Source organism: Phocoena phocoena, chromosome 17 (assembly GCF_963924675.1).
Source record: "Phocoena phocoena chromosome 17, mPhoPho1.1, whole genome shotgun sequence".
Taxonomy (NCBI): Eukaryota; Metazoa; Chordata; class Mammalia; order Artiodactyla; family Phocoenidae; genus Phocoena; species Phocoena phocoena.
In genome coordinates, this window is record NC_089235.1 from 9,824,002 (window position 1) to 9,840,485 (window position 16,484).

At 35.8% G+C, this 16,484-nt stretch overlaps 1 protein-coding gene across 1 annotated transcript in view; it reads left to right on the plus strand.

Moving 5' to 3' along the window:
- Positions 1 to 14,012, plus strand: part of YTHDF3 (YTH N6-methyladenosine RNA binding protein F3) — a 32,881-nt gene extending 18,869 nt beyond the window's left edge. Inside the window, exon 5 of the mRNA XM_065895116.1 lies at positions 11,262 to 14,012. Within this exon, the coding sequence (XP_065751188.1) occupies positions 11,262 to 11,285 (24 nt within the window). The 3' untranslated portion in view covers positions 11,286 to 14,012. The remainder of the gene's footprint in view (positions 1 to 11,261) is intronic.
- Positions 14,013 to 16,484: the final 2,472 nt, after the last annotated feature.

Genomic DNA, 16,484 nt, shown 5'->3' on the forward strand with positions numbered 1-16,484 from the left:
TTATAGTTTTCCTTATTCCTTCATCTGTAGGCCAAATTTGTTTCTTTTTCTTTTTCCTAGTAATGTCAAAAAATATATCGAATCTTTGTCCTTGAATGCCATTGGTTCTTATCTTCATTATTTTTCTTTGCGTTTGGAGAGTTTCTCAAAATTGAATTTCCATGTCATTGATTTGATTTTGTGTTCGTTCAGTGATTTGTGAGGTTTTGTATTTTTCAATGACAGTGTTAGTTTGCTTACATTACCACATCTAGTTCTCCCTTCACACCTGTTGTTTTCTTACCTGAATCCCTTGTTCCAGAGTCCACTTGGATTTTTTTTTTTTTCCCCTTCTTGGCCATTCTCATCTTGATTTTATTGAGCACAAAGATGACTGTTGAAAGCTTATTTCTGCTTCCTGTAATTATCATTTTTAAATTCCTTCGTCTTACATATCTTTAATTTTTTTAAATTAACACACAGTAAAATTGTAAATTACCTTTTGCTGCTTCTTTCTAGTCAAGTGCTCCCCTCCACTAGTAATTAATTCACTGATCAGTTCTCTCTCTATATAAGGCGTTTTCCATAATTTCACATGAATGAAATTACAATGTGTAATCTTTTAACACTGGAGTCTTGTACTCAGCACGATGTCCTTGCAGTTTATGTTGCTTTGCGTATCAGTTCTTTGTTCCTTTTAATTCTGTCTTTCCATTGTATGGATTTACCAGTTTGTTAACCATTCATTCTTTGAAGGACATCTGGTTGCTTTCAGATTTGAAGAATGTAAATAAAGCTCCTATAAATATTTGTGTATATATCCTTAAAAAAATTTTTTTTTAAATCATACGGTGAAAGTCACTTTTTTGGGCTGTACAGTTCTATGAATTGTAACACATTTGTAGATTTGTGTAACCACCATCAGGGTACAGTATGCCCCCCAAACTATCTTTTCTTTCCCCTTTGTATTTTATCTTTCCCCAGTGTCTATCTGAACTCATTATAGTTTTGTTAGTATCCTTTTTTTCTGAAAAAATATTTTAAGACTCTGCTTTTTTTTTTTTTCTGTCATCATTAAACCAGGCAGAGAATCATCCAGATCAGGTATTTGACCCCAGATAGGTTTGTTTTTGTGTGTGTGTGTGCTTTAATGCTTGGTGTTAGTTGCATATTCTCTTTCCACTGCAAATGTGGAGATGGGAGAGCCATGATGTATGTTGACTTTACCAGTTAAGTGATTCATCAACCTGTGAAGAGTAAGAAGGGAGAGCCAGTGCAATGGACATGCTAGTAGTTAAAATTTGACTTTCCTTTGAGTTTGAAACCACCATGTCAGGAAACCTTCTCCCCTGCTTATTAACTGTTTGGCATTTGGGATATCAAGTGTTCTTGCCGTTTTCTTTCTGGAGCTGTTAAAGTCCTTGTCCAGGCATAAATTGTAGATACTCATTTGTAGATTTCCTCTTAGGTACGCTTGTGTTTGCACTTTGGCTTTCCAGCAAAACTACTTTCAAATACTCTTGGCATCCCAGTGATGAAGGATGTGCCTCCTGTCTATTCTAGGTCCTCCTTTGCTCCATCAAAAAGGACAAATTAGTGGTGTTTTGCTAGGATTTCCTTCACTGGTTATGCCTTTTTTCTTTTTTAAGTAAAAGGAGTTGCAAGTTATTACTTACGTTCTCTTTTAATGTGACCCCATCTGTCTTGTGTTCAGCTGAAATTCCTCAAAGCTTCTGATATGTCGCAGTCACATTTTCCCAGGTGCACATCCTTCAGAGACCTTGGGTAAAGTAGGGGTTCTTAAGCAAGACAAAAAATGGCACTACTTAGAAAAGATTGATAAAAATTTGCCTAGATTAAAATCTGTTCATCAAAAGATGCTTTAAAGAAAGTAAAAAGACATGTTAGGAACTGGGAGGAATTTGAACATAACTGACCGGAGACAGTTGTCAAGAGCATTTAAAGAACTCCTGTGAATCAGTTTAAGAAAAAAATAATCCACTACAAAGATGGGCAAAAGATATGGATAATCCTTTCATGAGAGAGGAAATAAATGTGGGTAATAAGTGTAAAAAGAGATTCAGTCTTAATAGTAATTCAGGAAATGCAGATCAAGACTATAATGAGAAAATATTTTATATCCACTCATTTGGCAAAATTAAGAAATTTGATAATCGCAAGTATTGGAGAGACTGTATAACAACAAAACGTCTTATACAGTTGCAGGTGGGAGCATTGAATTGATATAGCCATGTGGGTGGGTAGTGCTGCATTTTCTTACAAAGCTGAATGTTTCAGTACCTTGTAATTCAGCAGTTTTCCTCCAGGATATATATCTATACCTAAGAGAAACTTCGCGCATACCCCAGAATACATATAAGAATGTTCTTAGGAGTACAGTTGATACTAGTAAATAACAGGGAACAACTCAAATGCTATCAGCAGGAAAAATGCCTGCTTTATGGTTTTTTTGAGCAATTTGAGAGTACGTTTCATACGTCTTGGCTCTTTACCCCAAAAAAGTATCGTATATATTTCCTAAGAATAAGGATATTCTCTCATGTAACCGTGATATTCTGTCAGTTGGTCCAGAGTGTCCTTTAAGCCTTTTTTTTTTAATCTTTTTTTTGTAGTATAAGATCCAGGCTAAGATTAGAATAACCAAAACAGTTTTGAATAAGAACTATTTTAGAAGGCTTATACTAACCTGACTTCAAATCTTTGCCTTCCCCAAGTGTGGAAAAATTTTTTTTGTATACTTTTTAATAGAAGTTTTGTAGTTTAAAATTTTACATTTAGTTTTGTGGTTACTGTAGCTTTCTTTCATTTCTCTTCTTACTGCGTTCATTTTTCTCTTTAAGTTCTTTAGCCTATTTGTGATAGCAGAAAAGAAGTTTAAAAAAAAACGAATTCCATCTTGTCATTGCTGGGTCTTTTTCATTGACTGTTTTCTTGCCCCTTTTCTGGTTATTTTAGCAGAGGAGGAATTCCCCAGCTTGCTTTGCCAGTACAGCAGCCTATGGAGGAGCTGACCAGACACACCCTGTCTGTTCATATAAAACTTGGAAAGTCAGGCTATCTTAGACTGAGGGGTGGTCGTGAAACTTAAAACTGCAGGAAAAATCCATGCCAGTTATTGCAGTGTTTGTATAGTTCTTCATTCTTAGATTTGAACACATAACTTTGATATATTTGATTAAAATCAAGCTTGATGAAAAAACCAAGACAAATCCTCTAAAAGAAATAGGTATTCAGAGAGCAGAAGGTAATTTATACAACAAGATTTGATTTGTTAGGGTTCACATGGAAAAAGAAAAGAAAACCAGAAAATGTTCTTGGAAATGAGAAACAGGATTGTCAGCAGTTTTTAAAAATGTTTCTTTTTAAGCAAGTGGATTAATAAAATGTTAATGTTTTAGATCCAGCTAATCATCTGGAATTTCAAATCAGAAATTCCCAAATGTGGAATAATAGAGATGAAAAATATAAGGTGTGAAAGATGTGGTGGAAAGGAGGTCCACTGTATCTAAAGGAGTCTTTAAAAAGAGTACAGGAAGAAACAGTTGGAGGGAAGAACGACTAAAGAAAAATTTCCAGAGCCAAAAGATACATGTTTTCAGAATGATGGGCTCACTGAGTAACCAGCAGGATTATTTAAAATTGTAAAAGATAAAAAAGATAAGATAAAGAGACAAGCTTTCGGAGCAAAAGGCCTGTAAGAAAGCTACACAGGAAGGAGAGTCAGACGGTTACCAGAATTCTGTCATCTACAACTCTGGACACATATAAAATCATATTTTGTAGTATAGGGGAATGGGGCATAGAATTATGTTCTTAAAGATGAGTGTCGAATAATATCTGTGAGGGAGGAGTGCAAAATAAAGATTTCAGGTGTACAAGAGCTTAGCTACATATCCTTCATAAGAAACTTGAAGAGGTATTTCAGCAGAATGAAAAAGGAATTCAAGAAGGATAACACCTGGTAGCTGGTTATACTAGAACCATCAATAGGGACTCCATATGCATTTTGAGTCAGAAGGTTCTCATTGTATACAGTGGACCTCAGGGCTGTAAGCCTCCGTCTGTTAAATGGCATTGTGGTCTTAGACAAACGACAGGAGCCCTCAGTTGGGAAGCACTGACCTTGGAGATGCTCTTTGAGAGCAGGACTTGCTTTGTTCTTTGCTGAATCCTTAGCACCTAATGCTTGGCGCATAGTGGGCGAAGTCATAAGGACAGTCACCAGAACTAAAGATAGAGTGAGTTCTATTGTAGGGACGGGGAAGAGGAGAATATAACGTTCACTGTGATAAATTGCTCGTCATATACAATGGGAATTGATAGTGTCCGAATTGACAAGTCAAGAAATGTATATATTAGCAGGCCAGTTAAAGTCAGTAGTGGTAACCTATCAGAGGAAGTTGAAATAGAAAAGACTAGAGGAGGATAGGGGAGCTTTACTTTTTTACTTTAACTTGGAATTGTATATTACTTCTAAGGATAAAGCTAGTTTAATTGGAAAATAAAGAAAACAAAAAACTGCTAATGTCTTGAGTATATTATGTCCAGTATAAATTCAGGTAGTCTACATAGCCGTAGAGTCTACTTTTGACTATTTAGATAACCTTTTACTGAAATTTTACCTTTGTTATACTGAATGTGCATCATTTAGCTTCTACTATATTCTTTCATTCTTATAAATCCTTATTGATCAGTAAACAGTCTGAGGTGAGATTTTTAGTTTGATAGCTTTTAAAATTCCATATAGGAAAAATTAGTGTTTTCAGGTACCTGTAACTTTGAGATGAACTTAAGGCATAACTGTAATAAAATCCTTATTAAATAGTTTTAATTTCCAGAACCGTCTGTGTATTTTAATCATTTATGCTATTTTGTGTCGTTGAGCCTTTCCAAAGAGTAAAGTTTAGTCCCTGATATAATTTTTTTCACAATTGGAATAATTTTGATTCTGAGATGAGATGATGTTTAGGTCTGTCTCAAAGTAATCAAGTTTGTGCTAATATACAAGAAATTACTTCAGTTGTAGTTACTTTAGTAGTAGTTACTGTTGTTAGCAGTAAGCATTTTCCTGACAGTTCTATACTTCTTTTTTTCTCAAGTGGAACATATAGTTTAATGCTTTCCCATTAATCAGATTGCAGTTCTTAGGATCAAGAATGGTTGAAGTCTCTATCTGATGACCTTTCAGTAAACCCTTCTACAATTGTAGTTGTCTATTTGTGAGTTGATTATGATGAACAGAAACAAATTCAGTGTATAAAATCTTGCTTTTCCTTTCATCTTCACTGTAAAATTTAAAGAAAATTTCTCTGGAAAACAGTTTTTGGCCCAGGATGTATCACACGTGACAGGATAAACTTACATTACGTATTTAAGTGAGTAATTCTATGATAAGACATTGAGTGATATTTGAATAATCAAGATGATTCTGTTTTTATTGTAGTAATACTCTGTTCTGAGCTTAGTAATAATTCTTTATAAGCCAGAATTGGGGAAAGAGGTACTTCAATTAGCATTTTATAACATTGATTTTTTTTTCCCCTTAGATTTATCTTGGCACCCCATAGGAGAGTTAATAGTGGCTATGTTAAGTTCCAATGTTGATAAAGAAATTTATGAGTTTTTAGGAGATGGATTATTGGGTTAAACATCGATTATGGTGTGAACAGTCATCCTTAAATTGAATGGTATTTCAGTTGTCTATTTTTCTTTAGCAACAAATGCATGATTACAGTCAGCCCTCCATATCCACAGATGTGAACCTGCAGATAATGGAACCCGTGGATATAGGGGGCCAGCTGTAAGGGGCTTGAGCATCCTCAGATTTTGATATCCACGGGGGCCCTGGAACCAATTCCCTGCAGGATATATAGTATATGTGTGTGTGTGTGTGTGTGTATGTGTGTATGTAGTATAATAATTTTATTACTTTCATTTTATCATAAAGAGTCCAAAATCTCACTCCAGAATATGGTTGCATATTGATTCCTTCGCTCGGCTTTAAGACCTTGTTACTGGGTTCCAGAGAAGTAGTGTCATCCCGCTCCTCCCACACTCCACGGACAATTCTAGCCTATGTCTTGTGTTCTAGTCAACCTTTATCACCATATATTTAGAGCCTGCGTGTTCTTTCCTTAACTGTTCCCTTATTCATTCAACAGGTAAATATTAAAGGTTACCAGTAAGCCACTTAAGATAAATAGCTCTTATTCTTTTTAAAATTTATTTATTTTTGGCTGCATTGGGTCTTTGTTGCTGTGCGTGAGATTTCTCTAGTTGCGGCGAACGGGGGCTACTCTTCGTTACGGTGCGTGGGCTTCTTATTGCGGTGGCTTCTTGTGGAGCACGGGCTCTAGGCGCATGGGCTTCAGTAGTTGTGGTGCAAGGCCTCAGTAGTTGTGGTTTGCGGCTCTAGAGCTCAGGCTCAGTAGTTGTGGCGCACGGGCTTAGTTGCTCCGTGGCACATGGGAATCTTCCCGGACCAGGGCTCGAACCCATGTCCCCTGCATTGGCAGGAGGATTCTTAACCTCTGTACCACCAGGGAAGCCCCAATAACCCTTTCTTTGTAGAACTCAGAGGTCTTGGAGAGACAGACATAATTTCTCTCAGTAAAATTTTGTAGTTTTCACTGTTGAAAACCACATGGCTCTTACTGAATTTGTTTCTAAGTATTTTATATAATTTTTACTGCTATTGTGAATGTAATTTGTATTTTCAGTCTTGCCAGTTGTTTGCTACAATTTTATATTAATAGAAATGTCCTATATTGTGTGACCTTGCTAAATTCACTTATTAGTTCTAGTAGTTCTAATAGAACATCCTTAGGATTTTCTGCCTAACAGATCATATCATCTGCAAATAGAGACCGTTTTATTTCTTTTTGATCTTTATGCTTTTTTCTTGTAATTTTATTACTTGTATTACTTAAACATAAAATTAAGTGAAAACTCTAAAACCAAAATAAAACCGCACATAAAAATTTTACTGTGATGAGTGATGTTATTTTGCCGAAACTAAATCACAGCTCAAAGCATGAATTAGTCTTAAGTCTTAGAACCCTGTTTTTACTCTCATTTGGACCACCTGAACTAACACATGTTATGACTGTCCTCCACCATTTTCACTATTTGACCTTCTTCCTAACTCTTCCATTTTATAGTACACTTTGAGGTTATTTGATCTTTGGTACAGATGAATAGTTTTTATATTATTAGACTGCATCTATTCTTTTCTTAAACTTGACACACAATAAAGCATCAAATGCAAATGTGGGCACTGGAATCTTTGTAAAGTCATTCTTTATTATAGTGTGGTCATGCAGAAGGATCAAGAATGTTAGAGTCTTCCTTCTCCCTCTTTGTACAGGGCACCACTGTCTGCCCTTCCAGTTCAGGCCAACAATACTGGACTAATTCGCAATATTTCTCTTTCACACTCCATATCTAACCAATCTATCAGTAAGTCTTGTTGGCTCTGTTTTCAGAATAGATCCAGAATCTAAACACTTTCCACTAGCTCTCCATCCTCCATTATTATTATTATTGTACTGGATGATGATTGTGCTAGCCTCCTTACTGGCCTTCCTGCTTCTACTTTTGCTCCTCTATACACTCCGTTACCATCAGAACAGCCCTTAAGAGGTCCTTCTGACAAGTAAGACTGGACTCAGTTTTCTCCTGCTTTTCTGAAGGTAGTACCAAAGTGTTGCCAACCTCAAGATACATCAGGAAATACTCCTTTTTCTAGTCTCTGGAACAGTTGGTATAAGTACAGAATTCTTGTGAAACCACATGAGCCTGCGAGTTTTTCTTTGGGGTAGATTTTTAATTGTTGGTTAAAGTTCTTTACTTATTATAAGTCTTCAAGTTTTCTTTGTATTCTTGAATTTGTTTTGGTAAATTTTATTTTTAGGAAGTTGTTTGGTTTTAAGCTTTTTTTCGTATTGGCATTAATAGTATTTTAATGTTTTTTAGCTGTGTGAGTCTTCGCGATATTATTTATGCTTCATTTCTTTTTGTAAAATCAGTCTTTCCAGAGATTTTTCTATTGTCAGCTTCTTTTACCCCCGAAACACCAGTTTTTATTTTTGTTCTCTTAGGCTCTCTTTATCTTTGTTTTCTGTTTCATTATTTTCTCCTGCTGTCTTATTTCATTCATTTTACTTTGGGGGACTCAGTGCTACTTACTTCCTAACATATTGAGTTGGATGATGAGCTCATTATTTTTCAGTTTTAAAAAAATGTTTTTTTAAATTCTATACATTAAATTTCTAATTTTATTTTTCAGGCCTTATTAGATTTAGTATATTTATATTGTACTGGTGTAAAAATTTTTGAATTTTTGTTATGATTTTTTGGGAGACTTTTAGAAATGTGTTTTAGATTTTCCAAATGTGGTAAGATTTTGTTTGTTGTTACCTGTTCTGCTGTTAAAATTGATGTCAGAAAATATGCTATGTATGATACTGACTCTTTGGTATTTAGAGTGGTTTTCTGGTCTGGCATATAGTTCCTTTCTGTGGTTGTTCATTGTGAACCCTGTAATGATTTGGCTCCGTTTTCTGTATTCTGTATATTCAGTCTTTATTTTCATTAACTTGTCTGCTTTATCAATTACTAAGAGAAATGTGTTAAATTCTCCTGCTATAATTAGGAACCTGTCAGGTTTTCTTTGTAATTCTGAAAACTTTTAATATATGTAAAGTTGTATTTTTAGTATAATACTGTTACAGCTTTTTATAAAAAATGTTTCTTACTCAGTATGTAGTGGTTTTTGCCTTAGAATCCACTTTATCTGATATTAATATAGTTGACTAAGTCTTCATTTGGCTTGTTTTTAAGCTTTCTGTGTCCTTATGTTTAGGGTTAATTTCTTGTAAATCATGTGTAACTAGATTTCTTTTTTTAATTTTGAGCTCTTGTGTTTTCGTTAATGAACCTCCGTTTTTTGATTGCTTGATAAAAATGTATAAATAATATAAATGTGTATTTCTGCCATTTTATGTTTTGTGCTTTCTAATTCACCTAGACCTTTCAAGCTCCCCTCTCCCTCCTTTCCTGTCCTACCACAGGAAAGGAGTTTTAAAATTTTTTCTCTTTTCCTGTCCACTGAGTTAGAAGTTATGCATTATGTACATAGATTTAATCTGTATATTTTATTGATTCAGTTAAAGGTACCATAATTGATTACAGTTCAAAATGAAACAGCATCTCTAACTTCTATTTAAATAAAACATGGTCCTCATTCATGTACCTAATCATCTCCCTCAGGTTAAACCTCTCTTTGTCTAGCTTATCCTTAAGTAGTATTGCCCTTTTTTTCTGTAGTTTTGGGGTTTTTCATGGAGTTGATGAATTTCTCTAGTTTTGATCAGTCATTTCATGGGGAGGAATAAGCAGTGAGCTGTTACCACTTTTTGCTTCATCTGTAATACCGTGTTTTATATCCAGCTAATTAAAGCAGGCTTCAACATTTCTCATACAAATCTGTTTCCTTTAGCTGAGAAATAAATTTCCTTTATGTTTAGGCTGGTTTTTTAAAAGCTTTAGGGCCTTTGTAAAATTAGACTGCAGCTTCCTGGTTCCAAATTCTTTTTTTGTCTTTTATTTCCTTTGTTTATGTTGTTGGATTTTTGTTTTTGTTTATCCTTTTGAAACATGATTAATTAGCTGGCTCTGTGTCTGTTTTCATTTTTGTTTTTTTCTTTAGGAATATCTCACTGATGCTTATGGGTGTATGAAATAATTCATTTGTAGTTATAGTAGGGCATTTGTTAGCTTTCTGTATTAAATACTGTTATTCTAGTCTAGGAATATATAAAGATGAAAAAGAAAGGACTTTAGTAACAAAGAACTTAAAGTTCTCTTTGGAATTTATTTTTATAAATTGATTGATTGATTGATTGCTGTGTTGGGTCTTTGTTGCTGCGCCCGGGCTTTCTGTAGTTGCAGCGAGCGGGGGATACTCTTCATTGTGGTGCTCGGGCTTCTCATTGTGGTGGCTTCTCTTGTGTGGAGCACGGGCTCTAGGCGTGCAGGCTTCAGTAGTTGTGGCTCGAGGGCTCTACAGCGCAAGCTCAGTAGTTGTGGTGCACGGGCTTGCTCCGCGGCATGTGGGATCTTCCTGGACCAGGGCTTGAAGCCATGTCCCCTGCATTAGCAGGCGGGTTCTTAACCACTGCGCCACCAGGAAAGTGCCCTCTTTGGAATTTAAAATACAGCTTTCTGATGGTGTCACAGGGGATGGGGACATTAATTTGACCATTGGCAAAGTATATACATATTTATTATGGAGCATGTGTTACTTATAGAAAAGTGGGAGTAGTGAAACCACAAATAGAGAGTCTTATAATGTGTTAGACACAAGTGGCTTTCAGTGTGGTCCTTGGACCAGCAGTATTAGGATCACCTTGAACTCGATAGAACTGCAGGCTCACAAGTTCAGCTTCAGACCTTTGCGGCCCAATAGTGAGTGTTTCCACAGCCATCCAGGTGATTCTGATGCTTGCTAAAGTATGAGAACCAGTGAATGACACATTAAAGCAGATGATGGCACAAACAAACTACATAATGCATTCACTTGACAGGCATGCAGAGTGCTAGTCATGCTTTTTTTCAAGGATAAGTATTACATGTGGATAATTTGGTTAATAAACATCATGAAAACATCACTCAACTTACGTTCAAGGGGTTTCTGCTTTCTTAAAAGAAATTATAATAAGTATTATTAATATTTCTTCATGTGAAAAATTATGCTGAATCTGAGAGTAGGATATGGAGGAAGCTTGTGATTCAGTGTTTTTTTTTTTTTTTTTTAAGTTAATACCGAAAGCTTAATTTAATGCAGTTTAATGCAACTCTTTTCCTTTCCTCCTAACCCTACCTCGGCCAATAGTTTTCAAATTGCTTCAGAGGACTTCTGGTCTATTTTGATACCTCACCATCAAAAACTCATTGAAAGGGCTAGAAAGACATTATTGTAATAGTCTCACCTAAACAAAATTCTGTGGGAAAACAGAGCTGTGGTGAGGACCTATAATCTCCTGAACTAGGTCTTTGTGTTTGGACTTCTTTATTTTAAAATGGTTTGTGGTAATCACACTGAGGTGTGTATAGGTAATAGTAAATCGTTTTTAGCTAATTACTTGAAAATTAGTATTTGAAGAACTTCTAATGGAGATGGTTTACATTATAAATGCATATAGTTTAAATCATTAAATAATGATGGTGTTTTGTTAAAGGTCTTTGTGCTTTTCTTTCAGGAGAGAAATAGAAACAAACAATAACCATATGAAGATGTCCTGTTAGAATTATACAACACTAATGATGTAGACTCTGGAAATGCCTAATAAGTCAAAGAAGACGTTATTAAAGCTTTTTTCTGCTTAAGGTGACATCTTTGAACTCTAACACAGAACTGACTCTCCTTGTAATGGTTTTCATCAGCGCGTCTGCCCTTATACTCTCACCAAACACACTTGAGAACTGTAACTTCGTCAAGCACTTTCTGTCCTGAAGCTTTTACCAGTATCTGCTGTCTTTTGTAATTATGCATCCTAGCTAAGGCACAGAAGACTGAATGAATGCAAGGATTCATTAACTCTTTGAATTTGTTAAATACTAACAGTTAACCATTAGAAGTGGTTCAATGATGTAAGAGTCACACTGCTTCAACTTTTTCTTTGTTGTAGTTTTTAAATTGTCAATTTTTAGCTATTTGACAGATTAAAAGCAAAATAATCATGCCATATTTAGTCCTGGAGTTCAAGTCTAAATGTTTATGTGAAAATTATTGTAGTAAACTTTTAATATGGCAAAGCAACCTTATGCTCTATTTTAGCCAAATGAAACATAATCTGAGATTATATTAGAACATTTCCCTTGTCTTCAAACTGTTTGGTGTAACAGAATATTGATATGCAGCTTGGTGGATTTCACCAGTTAATGCACATTCTTCTCCCCTCCTTCCCCCAATAATATGTATACTGAAAAATGTGCATTTGTCTGAGGAATTATTTTGTTTGCTACCACTTAATGAATCTCAAAATTTTGAGTAATGTACCTCAGTCTAATCAGACTTTTTATGACCTTTATAACTACATTTAAAACCCTTAATTCCTATTTCTGGGTGTTTGCGAGCCTGATTGCTATCATGAAGTAAAAAATTTATTACTCTAGGTATTCACTAGCTAAATAAACATAGTTCTTGTTTAGCAAGCATATATTGTTCCTCAACTCCTTTCTCCAGCTTTTGCAGTGTCCTGGCATCCTTAAAATATTTGAAAATATGGCCTTGATCCATGGATTAAATCAGTATCTAAGTGAATGTGTTGATGTTTTATTGATCAGATCTATATAAATGGGAATACAGCATATATTTGGGTATTCTTATAGTTATCTTTTTAACATCTTATTTTTTTCGTTAATTACATATCAACATTAATTTTGTATCTTGAAACAAATTGATTTTGTATAATTATGTGTCAGACATCTGTATTAACTGATTTGATGGCACATGGTTATGAAATAATGTACTGCCCCTTATATTACTGTTCCAAAAGGAGAAAGCTACGTAGAAAGATATGTTAAGGATGAAAATAGCAATACAGTAGATTGAGTACCTTGATGTTTTGCATTTACTCCACTTATGTTTACATCATGTTTAGAAATGTTTTCATTTACTATGGTCTTTGGTCACTTCGATTCAAAATTTAGTGACAGATATTTCTTTGAGGCTTTCATTTGTGTGATTTTTTTTGTACAATGTTTTCTTAAAATGTACAAATACTGTATTCAAGTGAAAACCAATACAGTATTTGTAGCTACTTCACAGTGCTTTGGTAGTCCCAGGATAGTTACCAGTGTTTACTGAAGGGAACATCAAAATGTTAATAGTATATTACAAAATAAAGACTTTCTTAAAGGAAAATTGCACCTATTTTACCTTTTTTAAGAGTAAGCCATGAAATCTTGTAGTAACATGTCTCGTAACTATTTGTAATGAAAATTGGCATTTGGGTATAGTCACCACAGCAGCGTTCTGCATCCCTAGGATTATATAGGTAGGACATGTCAGAGAGGGGACACTGTCACTCGGGAGGTCCTGTTAGAGAAAACTGTACAGGGGTGACCTTGTGGAAAGGATCTGAGTCTTCTCTCTGAGGTTCTCTTCTTCTTGGTGCTTTATTAGCAACTCTGAATATTTTTATAAAACTAGTTACATTATACACGGATTGAAACTTGTTTAATTTACATTAGGTTTCTGTGTAAGAGATGTCACGGAAACACTCAGCAAGCAGGCTGATTGCAATAGCAGACTCAGAAATGTCAAATGTAACTCAGCAGTCTACTCATGGCGAGGAGTACATCCCAGTGCCTTTAACCTGGATTTCTAATATTAAGTGAAATGGGTGCAGCATTCCTTTGGGGAAAAAACCAAGACAAAACAAAACTTTACAATTGGTCAGTTTTTTTCCTCATTTAAATTTTCTTCCGAGTGCCTCTTCTCTCTCCCTCCTTGGTCTGTCAGTGTACAGCAAAATGTTTTTCCTCTAAGTGAGATGATCAGAGGTTGTCTCAGTAGCACAACTAATGGAAGGTTTCTTAGCTGTGGGGACCAAGAGGGAGAGAAACTGGGCTCTAGAGCAGGAGACTGATCCAGCGTTCTGAGTAATCACAAATTAAGACATTATTGGCCCAGTAACTTTCTTGCTTAATGTTTTTCCAAGATCTGGTTTGAATGTTTCTTAATTAAAGTTATCTTACGTGGGTGTTTTATTTTGAAAGGTATTATATAGTTTGTGTATTTAACAGTAAGGGGGAAAATGTAACCAAAATTAGTATTCTTTCTCTATACATATTGGTACTTGAAGATTCCTTTCAGAAGAAACCCCAGCCTTTTCCTAAGTTCAATCCTCGTTTTAACTTAAGTGATCTTTCTAATTCAAAAGCTGTGTTCTTTCTGAATACCATGCATGGGGGTTAAGCTGATGTTAAAACAGTTTGCAATAAAAGAAGAATCAGCTTAAGTCATTTAATCATTTCAAGTGCATTCTGCATCCTATAAAAATAAGTTTGAGAACTTTAAGAGAATTGTGTTTCATTAAGTTTTGCATATCTTTTGTTATGCCATGTAAATTCCCTTCTTTTTCATATGATTAGAGAAAGGTTATGATAAAATGATTAGTTCATTTACATTCACTTGTAGCAGTTACATGAGAATTTAAATTTTGTCGTGTTTGGGTTTGTTCATTCCTGTGAATGATGGTACAGTTAGGTGAGATTTTCTGTTATGGTACCCAAACTCACCATTTGGTCCTCTTTAATCTTTGAGGGTTTCAATAAAAATTGTTCACTCATATCTGTGTTCTTTCCATTTTATCTTTATAAATACAGATTGCCTTCCAGAAAACGTAACATTCTTGTCAGCTCTGTTACGAATTTCCTGATTGACATACCTTTCAAGTACAAATAGATTATGTCATTCGATTTAGTTGGCCATTTGAAATTAAGTGGGGAAATTAAAGAGAGGAAGGATCACAGTTTATCCTGATCTTTATCCACTCCAGTGAGCTTGCTGAATTACATGCTCTTAACGCTAAACTTAGAGCAAAAGAGAACGAGGCTTACTTAATAGGAGGAAGTCTTGGCACCAGCTGTCTCATAACCCTAATCCCCCATTCTTGGTACCAAGGAATGCTTTTTTTTTTTTTTTTTTTTTTTTTGCGGTACGCGGGCCTCTCACTGTTGCGGCCTCTCCCGTTGCGGAGCACAGGCTCCGGATGCGCAGGCTCAGCGGCCATGGCCCACGGGCCCAGCCGCTCCGCGGCATGTGGGATCTTCCCGGACCGGGGCACAAACCCGTGTCCCCTGCATCGGCAGGCGGACTCTCAACCGCTGCGCCACCAGGGAAGCCCTAAGGAATGCTTTTTAATAGTGTGGACGTTTTCCTTTGGGCTGGATAGAGCTTGTGGAGATGGGATCGTGGTGACTCTGAATGGTGCGTCGATAATCACTGCCGGGCTCTCTAAGGCACTCGTTCAGATGGGGGAAACCAGAGTTTCAGTTTTGTGCTGCATACCACACTGTTAGCCTGCGATCAGGGCACAGTTTTACAGGCACCCCAGGTGTCCCACATTGCAGCAGCATCTCCTAAACAGGGTTTGCATCTCTTCAGCGTACTTACATTTGAGGCTCCTCACTTTTAGTTGGGACCCTCATTCTTACTGGCTTTGCTTTATCTTGCTTAGTGACATTAGATTTAGTAATTGTAGTCTAGGAACTAAAATATTCTTGCAGTTAGAAGTTAACTGAGCAATTCAAGGTCATTTGCTTTCTAATCACAGAACAGTTGATCCGTGAACAACACAGGTTTGAACTACATGGGTCCACTTGTACACAGACTTTTTCCAGTAGTAAATACCACAGTACTGCACAATCTGAGGTTGACTGAATCTGTGGATGCAGAGGAACCTTGGATATGGAGGGACCGTGTGTGAGGAGGGCTGACTTTAAGTTGTATGTTATGGAGGGTCAGCACCCCTAAACCCCTGTGTTTTTCAAGGGTCAGTTGTACTTGGCATTGCGTAATCTTGATGTGTATTCTTTCCTCATTTCTCTTGGTGCAGTGATAGTGAGGAGCAGAACTCCCCTGTAGATCACCCACAGGTAGTAGTAGTGGCAGTTTAAATACAGTTTGTTTATAAATTGTGCACTAAGTTCAGAATTTTTCTACTCCATATTTTGAGTTACTTGTATAACATTGGAACTAAATGTAAATGAAAACTGTCTTTATAAAAGTCAGTGTACAAGGAAGATGTGAGTGCAGAGTTCGAAACACTGGGGGAGTTCCGCATCCCTTCCTGCCACCCTGGGCCGCTTCAAAGAATACCCCTTACACAGAACACACTTAGAGGTTTAAGTATTTGAACGTCATTTGAAAACATCATTGGCTGTTGCTGACACGTCTGTAACCAGAATGGAATTATTGTATAGGGGAAGATCTTAGAATTGGGAGTTGGAAAGACCAGACTTACATAGTTACTTCTAACTGGTAGATTGACACTGAACAAATCACTTCCTTTGTTGTTAGTGCACTTGGTAAATTCAGGAGATTGGCATAGAATGCATCTTAGGTTCTCTGCAGTTCTGAATTTTTATAATTTTATGATTTATATAGCTTTGTAGGCTTATTCTAGCAATAATGAATGTTCTTTTAAAAATAAGTTTGGAAACCAGTGAAATTTGTGATAGTCATTCTTTGTTTATTTCAGAATATAAGTACTGAATACCTCCAATTGTATTTTATTCATTGACTCTGATAAAATATAACCATTACTTCCCTTTAGTGAGTTTTGAAGTCTAGTGGTTCAAAATCTTCATCTTTTCCACAGTGTTGGTAAAAAGAATCAAGAGAATGTGTGTCCCAAAGAAATCCAGTCCAAGTTTGTTTGTTTTTTAATTCTGTTGCCGTTTTACATTATCCT